At 36.7% G+C, this 14855-nt stretch overlaps 1 protein-coding gene across 1 annotated transcript in view; it reads left to right on the forward strand.

The window, feature by feature from the left end:
* klhdc8b (kelch domain containing 8B) overlaps positions 1–14855 on the forward strand; it is a 155787-nt gene that overhangs the window by 126049 nt on the left and 14883 nt on the right. The window contains exon 5 of the mRNA XM_065286029.1: positions 12484–12585. Coding sequence (XP_065142101.1) covers positions 12484–12585 — 102 coding nt within the window. The remainder of the gene's footprint in view (positions 1–12483; positions 12586–14855) is intronic.

Below are 14855 nucleotides of genomic sequence, written 5' to 3' on the forward strand. Positions count from 1 at the left end.
AGCGCTATATGTTAAAGTGTGTGGTACAAAAAGCCTCTGACATTTGAGCAGAAATATGCTGATCACAGAGCATAATCAAACACCTTTCTCAAATGCTCTTTGTGCCAGCCTGCCCACCTCCTCCCCCTTTCTTTCGTTTCTTTTTACTTTTACATTTATTCCTTTTCTGTCCCTCATTGTCAATTTTTGTTGGTTCTTCCTGCGCTGTCACCTAAAATGCTTTCATCTCATTTTTTATTCATGCTTTTGCTCTCTTTTAATACCCTTATTCTTATGTTTGTGTGCTATTTTTTCTTGCTTTGGGCTTAACAGCATCATACAAGGGCTGTGTATCGGCAAGAATCTTCATATATTACGATTACAAAAATTAAGCTGAAATCTAACAGATTGAACTTGAAAGTCCAATGTGACCATCCCTTAACTCTAATGTTCAGGATGGCTCAACATTCGCAAATGTAATTCAGTGCATAAAAACTATGTAATGGAATGCATTATGAATATCCATCAATTAGAGATGCTTATAGAGCAACTTGGACTTTAGCTCTCAGCTGCAGTTTTACATAAATATACATATTCGTCATTTTGCATGTGCTGCTTATTCAAAAGCATTCACTTACACCAGGGACGTGCACAGGGGGGTTGCTCAGGTTGCCCGGGCAACTGCCCATTTGCCCTTCTCGACTCAAGTTGCCCTTCCGAGGTGGAACATTTTTTTTTACTTTTACTTCGTTTACACTATGCAGCGTTCCTTCGTTACTGTATTTTAATTAATTACGAAATTTGTATTTTATTTTTAAATTGCTATCTTGTGTTTCTGGCGCATTCGCGAATTAATGACTCGTTTGAGTCGATTCCTTACAAAGTTTTGCAAATAAACGAGTCTTTTGAATCGATTCTTTACAAAGCGAATGGGCCAAGGTTCGCGAATCAGTTTGAATGAATTGTTCAGATCGCTGCAAAAACGGAATCGTCCGAAGCTGTTTTACTCGTAACCTATGTAGAAACACGCAGAATATAACAATTTTTGGGTGACGTGGAAATGAATTTACCAATCTTTTAACTAAAAGCAAAACTTCACACATGTACCCACGCGACCTGTTCGTCGTCAGACACAGTTAAACGCGTGCAACCTCCAGAAGCATTGTAGCACAGATTGAAGAAAATCCATCGATGATTGACATCTGATTCGCTGTGTACTGTATGATGTAAGTGATTCTCACAAAACACACGTGACATGACAACGTAAGAAAACATGAGTTTTGTCTAAAATCAGTTTTATGTAAGTGTAAACTGTCAATGTCCTCAGACCATCTTAGGAGATTTCTAACTTTATACATATGCAAAACTGTTGTCAGTTTACTTGTCTGATATTTCAGCTATAAGCTACATCATCATTGAGACTAGAGTTAATTTGTTAATTTGAAATGCTTGTCTATTCTGTGTTTGTATTCTTTTTTCTGTACTGTTTGTGTATGTTGCAGTTTTACACATACTGTAGAAGTGCCCTTCATAAGCATTCTTCTGTTTGTTGTGGAGTCAAGAAATGTCTAAACATTAAAAGATGAACATGAGACAAAAGTACAGAATCTGTCACATCATTATTTTTTAATGGTCACTGAGCTGTGTCCTGATTGTTTACACATGAAAAGCATAAAATGTGTAGGATCAGTTTGATTCACTTATGTGCATTTGTGTACAACATACATAAGTCAGCATTTAATGCTGTTGTTCTTTGTTGTTAAAGCATGTATGTGTTGAAACATAAACAAAGGTTAATAAAATGTGACATTCTAAACTTCTGACATACTGATACTTATCTTACCAATTTCTGGTCTCCACAGCAAACAGAAAAATCTTGTCTTTACAGTTCTGATACTTATGGAGGGCACTGTATTGTGTTTGTGTGTGTGTGTGTGTGTGTGTGTGTGTGTGTGTGTGTGTGTGTGTGTGTGTGTGTGTGTGTGTGTGTGTGTGTTTGTGTGTGTGTTTGTGTGTGTGTTTGTGTGTGTGTTTGTGTGTGTGTGTGTGTGTGTGTGTGTGTGTGTGTGTGTGTGTGTGTGTGTGTGTGTGTGTGTGTGTGTGTGTTTGTGTGTGTGTTTGTGTGTGTGTTTGTGTGTGTGTTTGTGTGTGTGTTTGTGTGTGTGTGTGCGTGTGTGTGTGCGTGTGTGCGTGCGTGCGTGCGTGCGTGCGTGCGTGCGTGCGTGCGTGCGTGCGTGCGTGCGTGCGTGCGTGCGTGTATATCTAGATTTATTTTTTCATGAGTAACTAGTAACTCGCTACTTGAGTATTATTTTCATTGCATACTTTTTACTTCTACTTGAGTAATTATTTATTTAGTTACTTGTACTTTTACTTGAGTAAAGTTTTTGGCTACTCTTTCCACCTCTGTTAAAATCTTCATGAATCTAGGCTGAGTTTGCCTCGTTTAAGCCTAAATAATCAGACAGATAGCAGCTAGCTACAGCTTGCAGACAAGCAGCCTAGGCTACAATTTTTTTGGTAGGCATTAGGCAAACATGTTTGCTGATTTTAATAAAGACCCTGTTATTCTCAATCCTTCATATAGGCCGTGTTTAAAAAAATATTTAGGGGGGGGGTGCCCTTTATTTAGGTCAGAGCAACTGCCCCTAAAAATTCCTGTGCACGTCCCTGACTTACACAGAAGAAAAAGTACTCTTGTGAATACATTTATATCTCATAAAATGAAAGTGTGGATCCAAATACACTTTATTAAATATGAAAGAGAAACCAAGAACTAAATGCTAAGGCAAAAAAAGAAGAAACAAATGCAACCAGCATTACAACTATAAAATATGAGACTTGACACAGAACAAGTGAAACATGAGAGTATAAATACAAAGACTTAATGTGATAACAAGGGGGAGCCAGAGACTATTATGAGGCGAATTAGGAAACACAAAGTATCAGACCTACAAACTAAAAGTCCACATAAAACAAACAGAAGGTAAAGCGGAGTGTGACAACATTAGCCCATGCAGTGCTAATAAGATCATTTCTGAGATGAAACGTTAAACTTTATTTTGTTCAAGCGTAAGCAAGTTGCCCTTCCAATATTTGTAATTTGAGAGAAACAGTCAATCTTACTGGCAGGAAAAGAAAGCACATGGAGTACCAGTAAGTGAATTATAGTCCTGTGTGTCCCATCAGCAATTGGCTCTGGGCTTAGATACAGTATTTAATATTGCTCTGTGATATCACCGGACATTGTAGTCACATCCTTAACAATCTGTCTGAATATGATGCTTTAATGCTCTGTGGGTACTGCAATGAAGCTGATCTCTGTCTGATCCCTTTCTGACTTTTATAGTTTCGCTTTGAGTTATGGAGGCGAGAAAATCCACTGTGCCAAATGAAATCTGCACAGCCTGTGCAAAAACCTCATTTTATCTTTAGATTTTGCTTCACAATTGTCACCATAACCTTTATGCACTTGCGTGTGCTTTAGTACAATGTTTCATTTATGCATATAAATTGGGGTCATTTCATGTGAATTTGCCTTGATCTTTTGGGATATGTGTGTATTGTGCTATTAAATATACTTAAACTTTCAGAACTCAAGACTTACTAAAGATAAAGATTTGTTTATCTTTGGCCCTGATCCTTGCAGTCTGACTCTAAATGTTTTTTTATTTTATTTGTCTCAATATGAAGAGCTTTGCAAAGCTTTGCATCAATGCAGTCATCGACAGATAGTAGTAAATGTGGAAAATGCGTATAAACTGAATGCTGGGTTGTTTAAACCCATGGTTCAGTTATGTGACCCTGGACTTAAGTCGCACAGTATTTTTTTTTCCGCAGAAGCCAAAAAATAGATTGTATGGGTCACAATTATCGATTTTTATGCTAAAAAAATTAACTAATTTAATTAATTAATTGAAGATATTTTGTACATGTCCTAATGTACAGTAAATATATAATTTAGACAACTTTAAAGGCTATTTTCTCAATATTTCGATTTTTTGCACCCTCAAATTTCAATCTCATAGTGTATGAATTTATATAAAAGTGAATCGTACAAAAAACGTAAGATTATTAGAAAAAAATGTGATTATGAAACCGCACCCCAACCCATAACCCGACGTCACAGAGGCGAAAGTAAATGATTCAAAAATGTACAAATGTGGTCGTTTGAATTAACATGAATTAGCCACCTCATTAAATACATACCGATACGTACCTGGAAGATTGAATAGTCTAAATTAACCAAACAAGCCACGTAGCGTGAAGTTAACAGACTCGTCATTCTGCATCACTGAATCAATTGAATTAGATAAATACAGGAGCAGCACATGGGGGACTCTTGCGGCTGTAGACGGTAATGATGTCTCTTGCCTCATAAATGTCAAAATTAAAGGGATAGTTCAGCCAAAAGTGATATTAAACCCATGATTTACTCACCCCCAAGCAGTCTGAGATGCATATGTTCATCGTTTTTCAGACAAACATATTTTCAGATATTTTAGAAAATGTTTTAGATCTTTCAGTTAATTAAATGTAATGTTACGGGGTCCACGTCCTTCAAGTCCAAAAAATGCGCATCCATCCTTCACAAAATAAATCCAAACGGCTCCAGGATGATAAACAAAGGTCTTCTGAGGGTAATCCGCACGGTGTTATTGTAGAAATATCCATATTTAAAAATTTATAAACGAAAATAACTACCTCCCGGTAGCGCCGCCATCTTAGACTCCTCTGATGCAAAAACACATATTTTGAAAACACGAGCAACACACATGACACTCCGAACACTTATTTTGAATTTGCGCCCCTCGGAAGAGCAGTCAAGAGCCACCACTGGATTTTAGATTGATAAGGACTTCAAAGACCCCTTTAATACATTGAAGAGCTGAGCATAATATCACCTTTGCGATTTAGAATCGATATCATTATAATCAGGCATTATTAGTTAGAATCACGCATCCCAGCACTATACATAAATGCATCTTAAGTAAAAATAAAATCACTACTAAATGTTAAATGTTACTCTTCGGTCTTATTTGTGCAAGCAAAAGAAAGTACCAAACATCATGTTGGGATGCTACCCATGGGTTATGGATCTGGCAACATTACGGTCACTTTATTTGAAATGTTTACGTAGAGATCACTCTTTGATAAGACACGGGGATTTCAATGATGCAGTGGACGGAGTCTGTGTTGACATGAAAGACTAGCGCACACACATACACACTCACGACTGATCTGAGCACACAGGCTCATTACTGCAGTCGCTGTGGCACACAGGCAGCGTGTGCTCACTCATTAGATGTGAAGGCTGCTGTTGTCAGCTTCTGTTCATGGGGCTTTTGTACATAAATGAGTGTGACGTTTGTAACATGGCTGGATTTCTCATTCTTATCCATGAATGCTTATTTATGCTAAGGGTTTATATGCACAACCTATGCGGGGTTATTGCAAATGTCCATCCTGGTTTTAAAGGTGACCTCAACCACAGTATTTTTATAGTGCATTTGGCAGTTTTTACAAATCTTAAATCAAACAGATGCACAAATGTTGTGTTTATTCAGAACTGTTAGATGTGTTAAATATACCGCTTACTATAAAAAAATAAATAAAGAGGCTAGTTTAATAAATAATCTTATAATGCTGGGTTGTGTCAGTTCATGGTTTGGTAAAATATGGACAAACACAACTGTTGGTTTAAATTAAAAGTGTCCATGTCTGACCCAATAATGCTTACATGTGAATGTGAGTCCCTTTCTTACACTTTACACTTTTTTATCGTCTTTTTTCTATAATCAAACTCCACAGTCTCTGCTCTTTGCTCTGTAAAACACAGACTGATATAGCGCACAGTACTTGTATAAACCCATTGATCTGCTCATATCAATCCCAGAGTGCCCCTGCGCTTATGCGAGCATGCATGTGGGATTCACAAAATGCAGTAAGTGAAAAGTAAGTGAAAAGCTGTATTAAATATTAAAAAACGTCTAGACACTTTTAGAAAAAAAGGTACAAAGGTAATTTTTTGTACATTTATGGGTATACAACACACTGAAATGCTGTACCTTTTGGGTTACAATATTGTACTCTAAGGACCTATTGTGTACCAGATATATTTTATGGGTACAAAACCGTTAACTGTACCTTTAAAGGTACACAATAGATTAAAGGATTAGTCCATTTTCTTAAAAAAAAATCCAGATAATTTACTCACCACCATGTCATCCAAAATGTTGATGTCTTTCTTTGTTCAGTCGAGAAGAAATTATGTTTTTTGAGAAAAACATTCCAGGATTTTTCTAATTTAATGGACTTTAATGGACCCCAATACTTAGTTTTAATGCAGTTTAAAATTGCAGTTTCAATGGACTCTAAACGATCTCAAACAAGGCATAAGGGTCTTATCCAGCTAAACGATTTTCATTTTTGGCAAGAAAAATAAAAATATGCACTTTTAAACCACAACTTCTCGTCTTCCTCCAGTCCTGTGATGCGCCAGCACGACCTCACGTAATACGTCATCATGTCAAGAGGTCACGGATGACGTATCGAAACTACGCCCCAGTGTTTACAAGTGTGGAGAAAGAGGACCGTTCCGATGTTGTTGTATGTCAAATGATACTAATTAATGTATTTGTGTCAGTTTATTGTTTAAAATGGTCCGTTAAAATGTGCGTTTCATATATGTAACACTTAACCTTTCTACGTCATTACGCAATTACGTGAGGCCGCGCTGGCTCGTCACTCAGTTGTAGGAAGAAGAGAAGTTGGTTTAAAAGTGCTTTTTTTTTCTTGCCAAAAATGACAATCGTTTCGCTAGATAAGACCCTTATGCCTCGTTTGGGATCATTTAGAGTCCTTTGAAACTGCAATTTTAAACTGCATTAAAACTGTTAAGTGTTGGGGTCCATTAAAGTCCATTTATATGAGAAAAATCCTGGAATGTTTTCCTCAAAAAACATAATTTCTTCTCGACTGAACAAAGAAAGACATCAACATTTTGGATGACATGGTGATGTGTAAATTATCTGGATATTTTTTAAGAAAATTTAGTAATCCTTTACGGTACAGTAATGTTCCCAAAAAAGTACAACATTGTATTACGTTGAGTATACCTGTAAAGGTACAAAATACAACCTTAGGGTATCACCCCAGTGACAGAAAAGGTACAGTTTTGTACTTTATTTCTTACAGTGCAGACATATAGACATTTAGAAATAGCAATGCAAACATAATAATATGTTAGTTGGATGAGTTAGAAGAGTCTGAGTTAGATGAGATGGATGTATGCATGTGCCGGTGTGCCCATATATGCGTGTAATAGAGAGAGGGGCGATGATTGATTCGTGAGCTTTAAATAAACACGGGTTCTCATCTCCAGCTGGGCCATGGTTCTGAGCATACAGAACTGTCAATCATTCAACACCTCATGCTCTAATGCTGCCCAGAGAGGTTCAGCTGTGTGTATGTCTGGTTCAATAGCAAATGACGGGTCGACAGACAGACAGACGGCAGGAAACCAGAGACAGGTAATCCCAAGTAACAGTTCAAAGAGAAAGATCTTCTCTTTGTAGACATTGCGCCTTCATTATTCATCCTCTATGTGTTACAGAGTTTGAAAGTTGTCAGTTTTATCAGCTTATGTTTATACAGCACAATGGCTTTTGATTTATAGGCCTGGACTTAAAGCTCCCGTTCTTTGTGTGTTTTTAAAGCTTTGATTGTGTTTACAGTGCGCAATATGACATGTGTTCACGTTTCACGTGTAAAAAAACGCAGTATTTTTCACACAATTTACTTATCTCTATACCTCTGTTTTCACTGTCCTAAAAACGGGCTGATGTCTTCCTTGTTCTATGAAGTCCCTCCTTTAGAAATACATAACGAGTTCTGATTGTGTCGTTTGTTTAGTGTGTTGTGATTCGATAGCAGCTCAGCTCGCCGTTAGCTTAGATGACGACTGATGTATTCCTGTGGGCGGAGTTTAGTCAAAAAAACTGTTCTAGTGATGTCATTAAAGCAGGAAGTAGAGGGCTGTAGTCCAAACCGACCGTTCAATGTAGGCTTTAAAAGGGGACTTCTGTTAAAGAAAATATATCGCCTGGGAGTGAACTTTGAGCTTTATCATTTTACAGGTATTAGTTATGCTATTATAGCAACATTACACACTAACTAAGGTTTAAGAAATGGGATCAGAAAGAACGTGACCTTTAATTTTTATACATTACATGGAGATCAATTCTATAGACATCATATGTTGATATTACAGAGTTATGTTTAGAGTCACTGTCTGTTGTGAGTTTCCTCTCTCATGGCATACTAAAAACACAGAACAGATCAAATTAATGTAGTATTTTCTTAAAATGGGAGACAACTGGCTATTAAAGTTTTTTTATTGATACAAAACAAACATCAATGTTTTGAAAAGGAACAATTGGAATTGCGTATTAACACCTATGCTAAAACTTATTGCCTGACAAATGCTAATAATGCCTTTTTAGAGGAGAACACTCATTAAAATGATATGATTTTATAATGCTTCACACAAACACTTTAGACAAATGAAAAATTATATGAAAAAAAATGTGTTTTCAAGAAGGAAGCCAGACAGCAGAAAACTCCAAGCCCGGATGCAGATCCGACCCAAAGCCGTCTGCTGTCTGGGATTGCTGCTTTCTTTCAGAATAGAATAGGAGGCAAACTGAGCATGTGCAGTATGAGTTTCATCAATCAAGCTCATTTCAGCAAAATATATCTAGCTCATTCCTGAATGGAGAAATAAGCAACTGCTTGCGAGCTTAAATCTACCATCATGCGTACAGTACATATGTTAAATAAACTGAGACTGTGTGTGATTACCTGTGTTACCTGTGACCTCTCAACCAAATTTTCTCCCTCCATTTTCTCCTCACTTGTTATACATGCTGAGAAAAGAGACAAACACTTAAACTCCTGTCAGCGTGGGGTCATTGCCAATTTCAACCAATTTATCACCCAATTTCAGAAAGGGGCAGTGGGAGGTGGAAATTGCGACTGCGTACCCCTCTATCTTTTCCTCAGTGTGTTTTTTCTCTTCCCTTTGTAATGTGCTGTCACAATGAGCTCACCTGAAGCTAGAGAGACACTAAATGGCTCGGTATCTTCTAAAGAACACTTTGACCAATCACACTGAGGTACACTTCACTACCCGCATGCTTTGCTGTGTGTGTGTAAAGGAGAAAAAGCTGTTTCATTTATCTTTGATCTTTCCCTTTCTTGGTTTTATTCAGCACATGAGGTTCATCGAGAGGATTTTTTTGAATGATTTAGTTGCATTATCAAAGGAAACAATTGCTGATTTTTTTAACAGTGGGCATGAAGCAGTGTTATTAAAGGGATAGTTCACCCAAAAATGAAAATGTTGTCATTATTTGCTCAACCTGTATAAATATTTGTTTTGCTAAACATAATAGAAGATATTTGTAATCAAGCAGGAACATTGTTGATTTCCATAGTAGAAAAAATATACAATGGAAGTCAATGGTGCTTAAAAACTGTTTGGTTACAAACATTGCTCAATATGTGTTACTTTTTTGTTTTGCAGAACAAAGAAATTTATAGTTTGTAACAATTTGAGGGTGAATCAGAGAGTTAAAGGGGACATATCATGAAAATCTTTTTCCATGATTAAGGGCTATATTGGATCCCCATTGCTTCTATCAACCTAGAAAATGTGAAACAGAACAACCCAGTAACTTAGTTTTGGTAAACAATTCTCTACAAGCATGTGAAAAAATAGGTCATTCAATTTCGACTCCCCTTGTGGTGTCAGAAGGGGATAATACCGCCCCCCCTTAATCTGCACTATCCAACCATTTAGTGCAGAGATCAAATCATTTGCATTTAAAAAGACACCCAAAATGACACATTTCTGCTCACACCTTCAAAATGGCAATTTTAACATGCTATAATAAATTATATATAGGGTATTTTGAGCTAGAACTTCACATACGTACTCTGGGAATACAATGTGTAGATTTTTAGCAGCATGTAGTGGTGAGATTGTGAATTGCAAACAATGGCTCAGACCACAGTTCGCCCCTCCACTTCAAAATGCATAGAGAAGCTACAGTAGACGCCACAAGACAACATAGTGGCAAAACATGCTCTGTATAGCAGTTTGTCTGTTTAGGGCTAGTGTAGAAACATGACAAAGACTTCCATTTAAGATGACCAGCGGTGTATGTAGATAAAAACAGCTCTTTCTAAGGTAATAAAAACAATACAGTTCATTATGTAAGGTCTTTATACACCACCGATAATATAGTTATGTATATTATGTCAAGAGATCCTTCTAAAAGTTACACAATGCACTTTTAATGTATATACTGTATTTTATATTCTGCCAATTGTGCCAAAGAATGGGAAATATTAAATATTTTATCCACCTTGATGGCATGTAAGCATAAAATAAAATAAAACATTTTAAAATATCACACGAAAAATAAATTTTATAAGATATTTCTAAATGTAAATGTTAATGCGTTATTGTAATATTTGTCCGGACATATGCTGAAAACAGCTCTGTTTTCTAAATAATCTTTAATAAATTATGTAAAAATGAATGTAAAAAATCTAATTACACATTATTCCACATTTTTTATGAATATATTTATATTTTAATAAAAAATACTAGTTACCTCAAATGACACAGAGCGGTGATATTTTTGCAATTATCTCCCAAATATTCTTTCAAAATGAAATAAAACCAGAAATTTTATGCAAGTAATCTGCAAATTTATTTGAAAATTTTAACCCTTTTATATTAAATTGAACCATACGGACACAAAATAATTAACGTCACGTCATTGACCCATACCAATGAATCAATTTGTAAATTAATCTTTTTGAATTTCATTATATTTACATTTTAAATACTCATTTAGCAGATATAGTTTTATGCAAAGCGGTGAGAGAGGATATAAAATTGCCAACAAACAACACCATCTACAAAGCTATGGCCATTATTCCTAGTTGGGTGAATGCATTACCTACTAAATAAAAGTTACTTTCATGTAAATGTGGATGTCATTTGTTCAGGACAAATTAAATTTGTCATCATTTCAGTACGTTCAGTAGGTAGAAATCTTTTGGGTTCTGAAAAGTAAAGTATGTTTTAGTACAACATGTTCTTTCATCTTAAAAGATCAAGTAAAGTTCAATTTTTCATGATGTTCCTCTTCTAAAGTGTTGAAACTAGAAGGTCAGAGGGTTGGACACGGTCGAACACACGGTCGAAACCAGAAGATCATCCCTCAGAAAGATGTCCGCAGTGACTCGACCTTGTCTTGACTGTTATCAGAACAAACTGTAGAGCTGCTTCAAGTGTATTTTATCCATATGAGGAGCGTCACCTCATTCCCTTAAATTTGAGAGTTATTAGCTAAGGGTGAGATGTAGAGAGGAAATGATGGGAGGTGAAAGGCGCTATGGCCCACAAAGTGTGTTTCAACAGACAGCTACCCTGTACCAATATTTTCTGTAAAGCCGTCCAAATGAGAAACCATAAGATGAAAGACAGTGAAGTGCCTGGAGATCACCATGGCTGAGTGAAATGGCAGCTGGTAAACGAGAAACAAGAAGTGAATGTCGCAAAAAAATTAATCGACTAAGACGCTTATCGTAACGTCTGAGGTCAAAACATTTGATTACAGGAAGGAGTTATGAGCAAAGATACTGTAACTTTGTGAACACTGAGTGATCATGGCATGTTATTACAAAAAAAAGAAAGAGACGAAGAGGATGCTGTTTAGACTGTGTGTTTATTGGTCAGAGACTGATGATGAAACAGACGGCTCAGAGCGCTAATGCACCATACGCCTTTCCCAGCTGTTTGATAGCTAAAGTCATTTATCAGATCGTCCCTATATCTCGGAGCAGACTGACTCTGTGGGTTTGTGTCTGAACTCGATCTGACTTCTTTCACTGCTGCTTGTTTTGTTTTATTGCAGTCATTATGATACATTATGGTCTCCATGTCGGTTTTGGCTAGTCCCCACATGTTTCCAAGCCCAAATGGCCATGAGCAACACACCCCATCTGGCTAAACTCGAGTAAATCTGCGACATATTGCGGGCATTTTACACAAATCCATGTAGGCCGGTTTCTGTTCGCCCTTGGCCTGGAGGAGATCTATAATACCTATGAATGGTAATGTTAGTGTTGTGCAGGATCCCTTGAGAAATATGTGCTTTGAAATTTGCCTCATTTATTTCACTTGGTTGGACGCTCTCCAAAAAAGAAGCATCTTACTGTATTATAATAAAGTTATAATGAGGTAGATGTGATTTATGTGTCACTTGCTAATTTGTTTAATTAAAATGTTATGCTGCATTTAAAGAGCCATCAATGAATGGATGTTTGGGTCCAAATGCATTTAAAAAGGCCAAACTTTGCTTGCTTGCACCTGCCCTTTATTGATCAAGTGACCTTGACCCCTTACCTTTGATCTCTTGTGTATAGGTGTGTGGCTGAAGGCTACACGGAGCTGTCGCATGAGAGAAAAGCGAGCAGATTTCATAGCCGGCTGTCTTGGCGGGCGGGTCATCGTTGCAGGGGGACTTGGTAAGTAACTGCTTACAAGAAAACATTGAATAGATTATGCAATCAAGATCAAATTTATTAAACATTGAGGAGATTGCCTTTTTTAGTGTTGCCTGTGGCACAATAAAACACTGTATAAAGCTAACGAATTCATTATGTCAGGTTTTCATGGGTAAGTGCTGTGCTTTAATGCCTAGCAACAAGAAATAAACCTCGCTGCAACAATTACAAAGCTCTTCTGAACCACTTGGTGAACTTTGCGACCCTCTTTTTCGATGCAGTTGGGTTGATTGGTATCGTTCATTAACTCTGTGTTGCAGTGTAGGTTAAAGATGCGGTGAGGAATCAATTTTAACTTGAGCTTTTGTTATAAATGAGGTCATCGTACTTAAACAAACATCCTGTAACATTTAGAACTGAAAACATCCTTGTTACAGAAATATCAACTAGTCCACATGCATTTTTTCAGTCATAAGAAGAGTTAAATTTTTATTGAAAAGCCACAAACCAGTACGGAATAACTGATGAAGGACTGGTGCATTATTAAAAATTGCTTTTTAATAATGCATTGCTCTGAAATCAATTAATCGGCTTATATCACGTTTACCACATTACCACATGAGACATTTTATTTCAAGACATTGTTAGATTTTCATCCCTTAGCTTTTGTGTGTAGATCTGTGTTATTGTGCCTCTTTTTAACATCACCTTAACCTTTAAATGCATACATTTTATTACATATTCATTTTTTACTGTCCTTATATTTTATTAACATTTACAAAATGATAAAATAAAACATGAACATTTTGTTTTCCATCAAACGTATACAAAAATATACAAATTTAAAATGACGCACCAATAATTTAGGCACTAAAATAGTCAGATAACTAGCCTGGGTGCCAGCCGAATTTAGCCCCGCCCACAACATTGTAGGCTGGGGGAATTTCGGTCTGGAGTCACTTCGTTGTGGCGCTACTATGCTCGAACAAAAACTGACGGACCAATCAAATTGTCAGGGAGGGCTTTATACGATGATGGACAGATGATCAACAGTAACGTAATCAACCATGTGACCAAAGAGCGCTTGTGTTGAATCCGTTTACAACAAAGACGGTGAATATATGAGATGTGAATATTCTGCCATCGAGTTTGTTCTAGAAGATATCGACAGCGATATTTGTGTGATCGGAATTTTTTTTTGCCGTCCCTCCTCTGGGATTCGGCAAAAGTGTAATTTATCAGCTAACTCCGATGGTCGCTAAGAAGATGGGACACAATGAAAATAGGCAACTCGGCGTGAACGACAACGTGGAAAAACTAGCGGCCGTGACTGTATAACTAGCTGACTGTATGACTTAGTAAATAAATCGCTATGTTGTGATATGAATGAAATGTTGTAAACATAGTAGGTGTTGATGTACATTCGCTAACTCATACTTAGTATAATCATAATGTTAGTGTCATTGTACCGAAATAACTAGCCGTTCGGTCAGGCTGCAAAAGACGCCATTTCAACATACGTCGCACACTCTGTTGCTCTGATTGGTTGTAGGTCTATCCAATTGAGTGCAAAGTTTCAGACCCAAATTCTGACTAGAATTCAATATCAGATAACTATAACTTTCCATCAAATTATTTTAGTTGCCTTAACAAAGAAAATTATTAAAAAAGTATTACGTCAGGGTAGTAGATTACGTCCCAATATGCTAAAGACCCAAGGGATGCTTCACTATCTGGATTATTTCACTATCTGCATTATTTTTTGTTTCTATGCAGTAATGGTGTGACCAATTGTGTTTGCATGTGTGACTGAAAATAAGAGAAGAGTGTGTGGCGTTATCCCCGGCTCACAGCAGTTTTGGGCTTTTCACAGTAGTGATGTGATAACATGGACTAATTAAGAAACAATGTTGCTTTTTAATAGCGAAGCTACTGTGTTATTGATTGAACATGCGGGAGAGAGCAGAGAGTGTGTGTTTTCCAAAGCTATGAAAGTAAAAACCACAATTTTTGTTTATATTTGTATGATTTTGTAATTTACTTGACTTATAGTATGTTTTTCTGCCTCTTTTGCTCTTATTAGGCTGCTATACCTCGTGATATGAAACTATAATGCAGTCAACAAACCAGAAGCATCCTGATGTATAAACATTAGGGGGTGGTTTCACAGACAGGGCTTATCCTATTCCCAGACTAAAATGCATGTTTGTTCTGCCTTAATTTAAAAACATCTTGCACTGACATATCTTAACATATATCAGTGCTGTTGTTTTGTTTCAAAATGCACACCA

This window comes from Paramisgurnus dabryanus, chromosome 21, assembly GCF_030506205.2.
Source record: "Paramisgurnus dabryanus chromosome 21, PD_genome_1.1, whole genome shotgun sequence".
Classification (NCBI taxonomy): Eukaryota; Metazoa; Chordata; class Actinopteri; order Cypriniformes; family Cobitidae; genus Paramisgurnus; species Paramisgurnus dabryanus.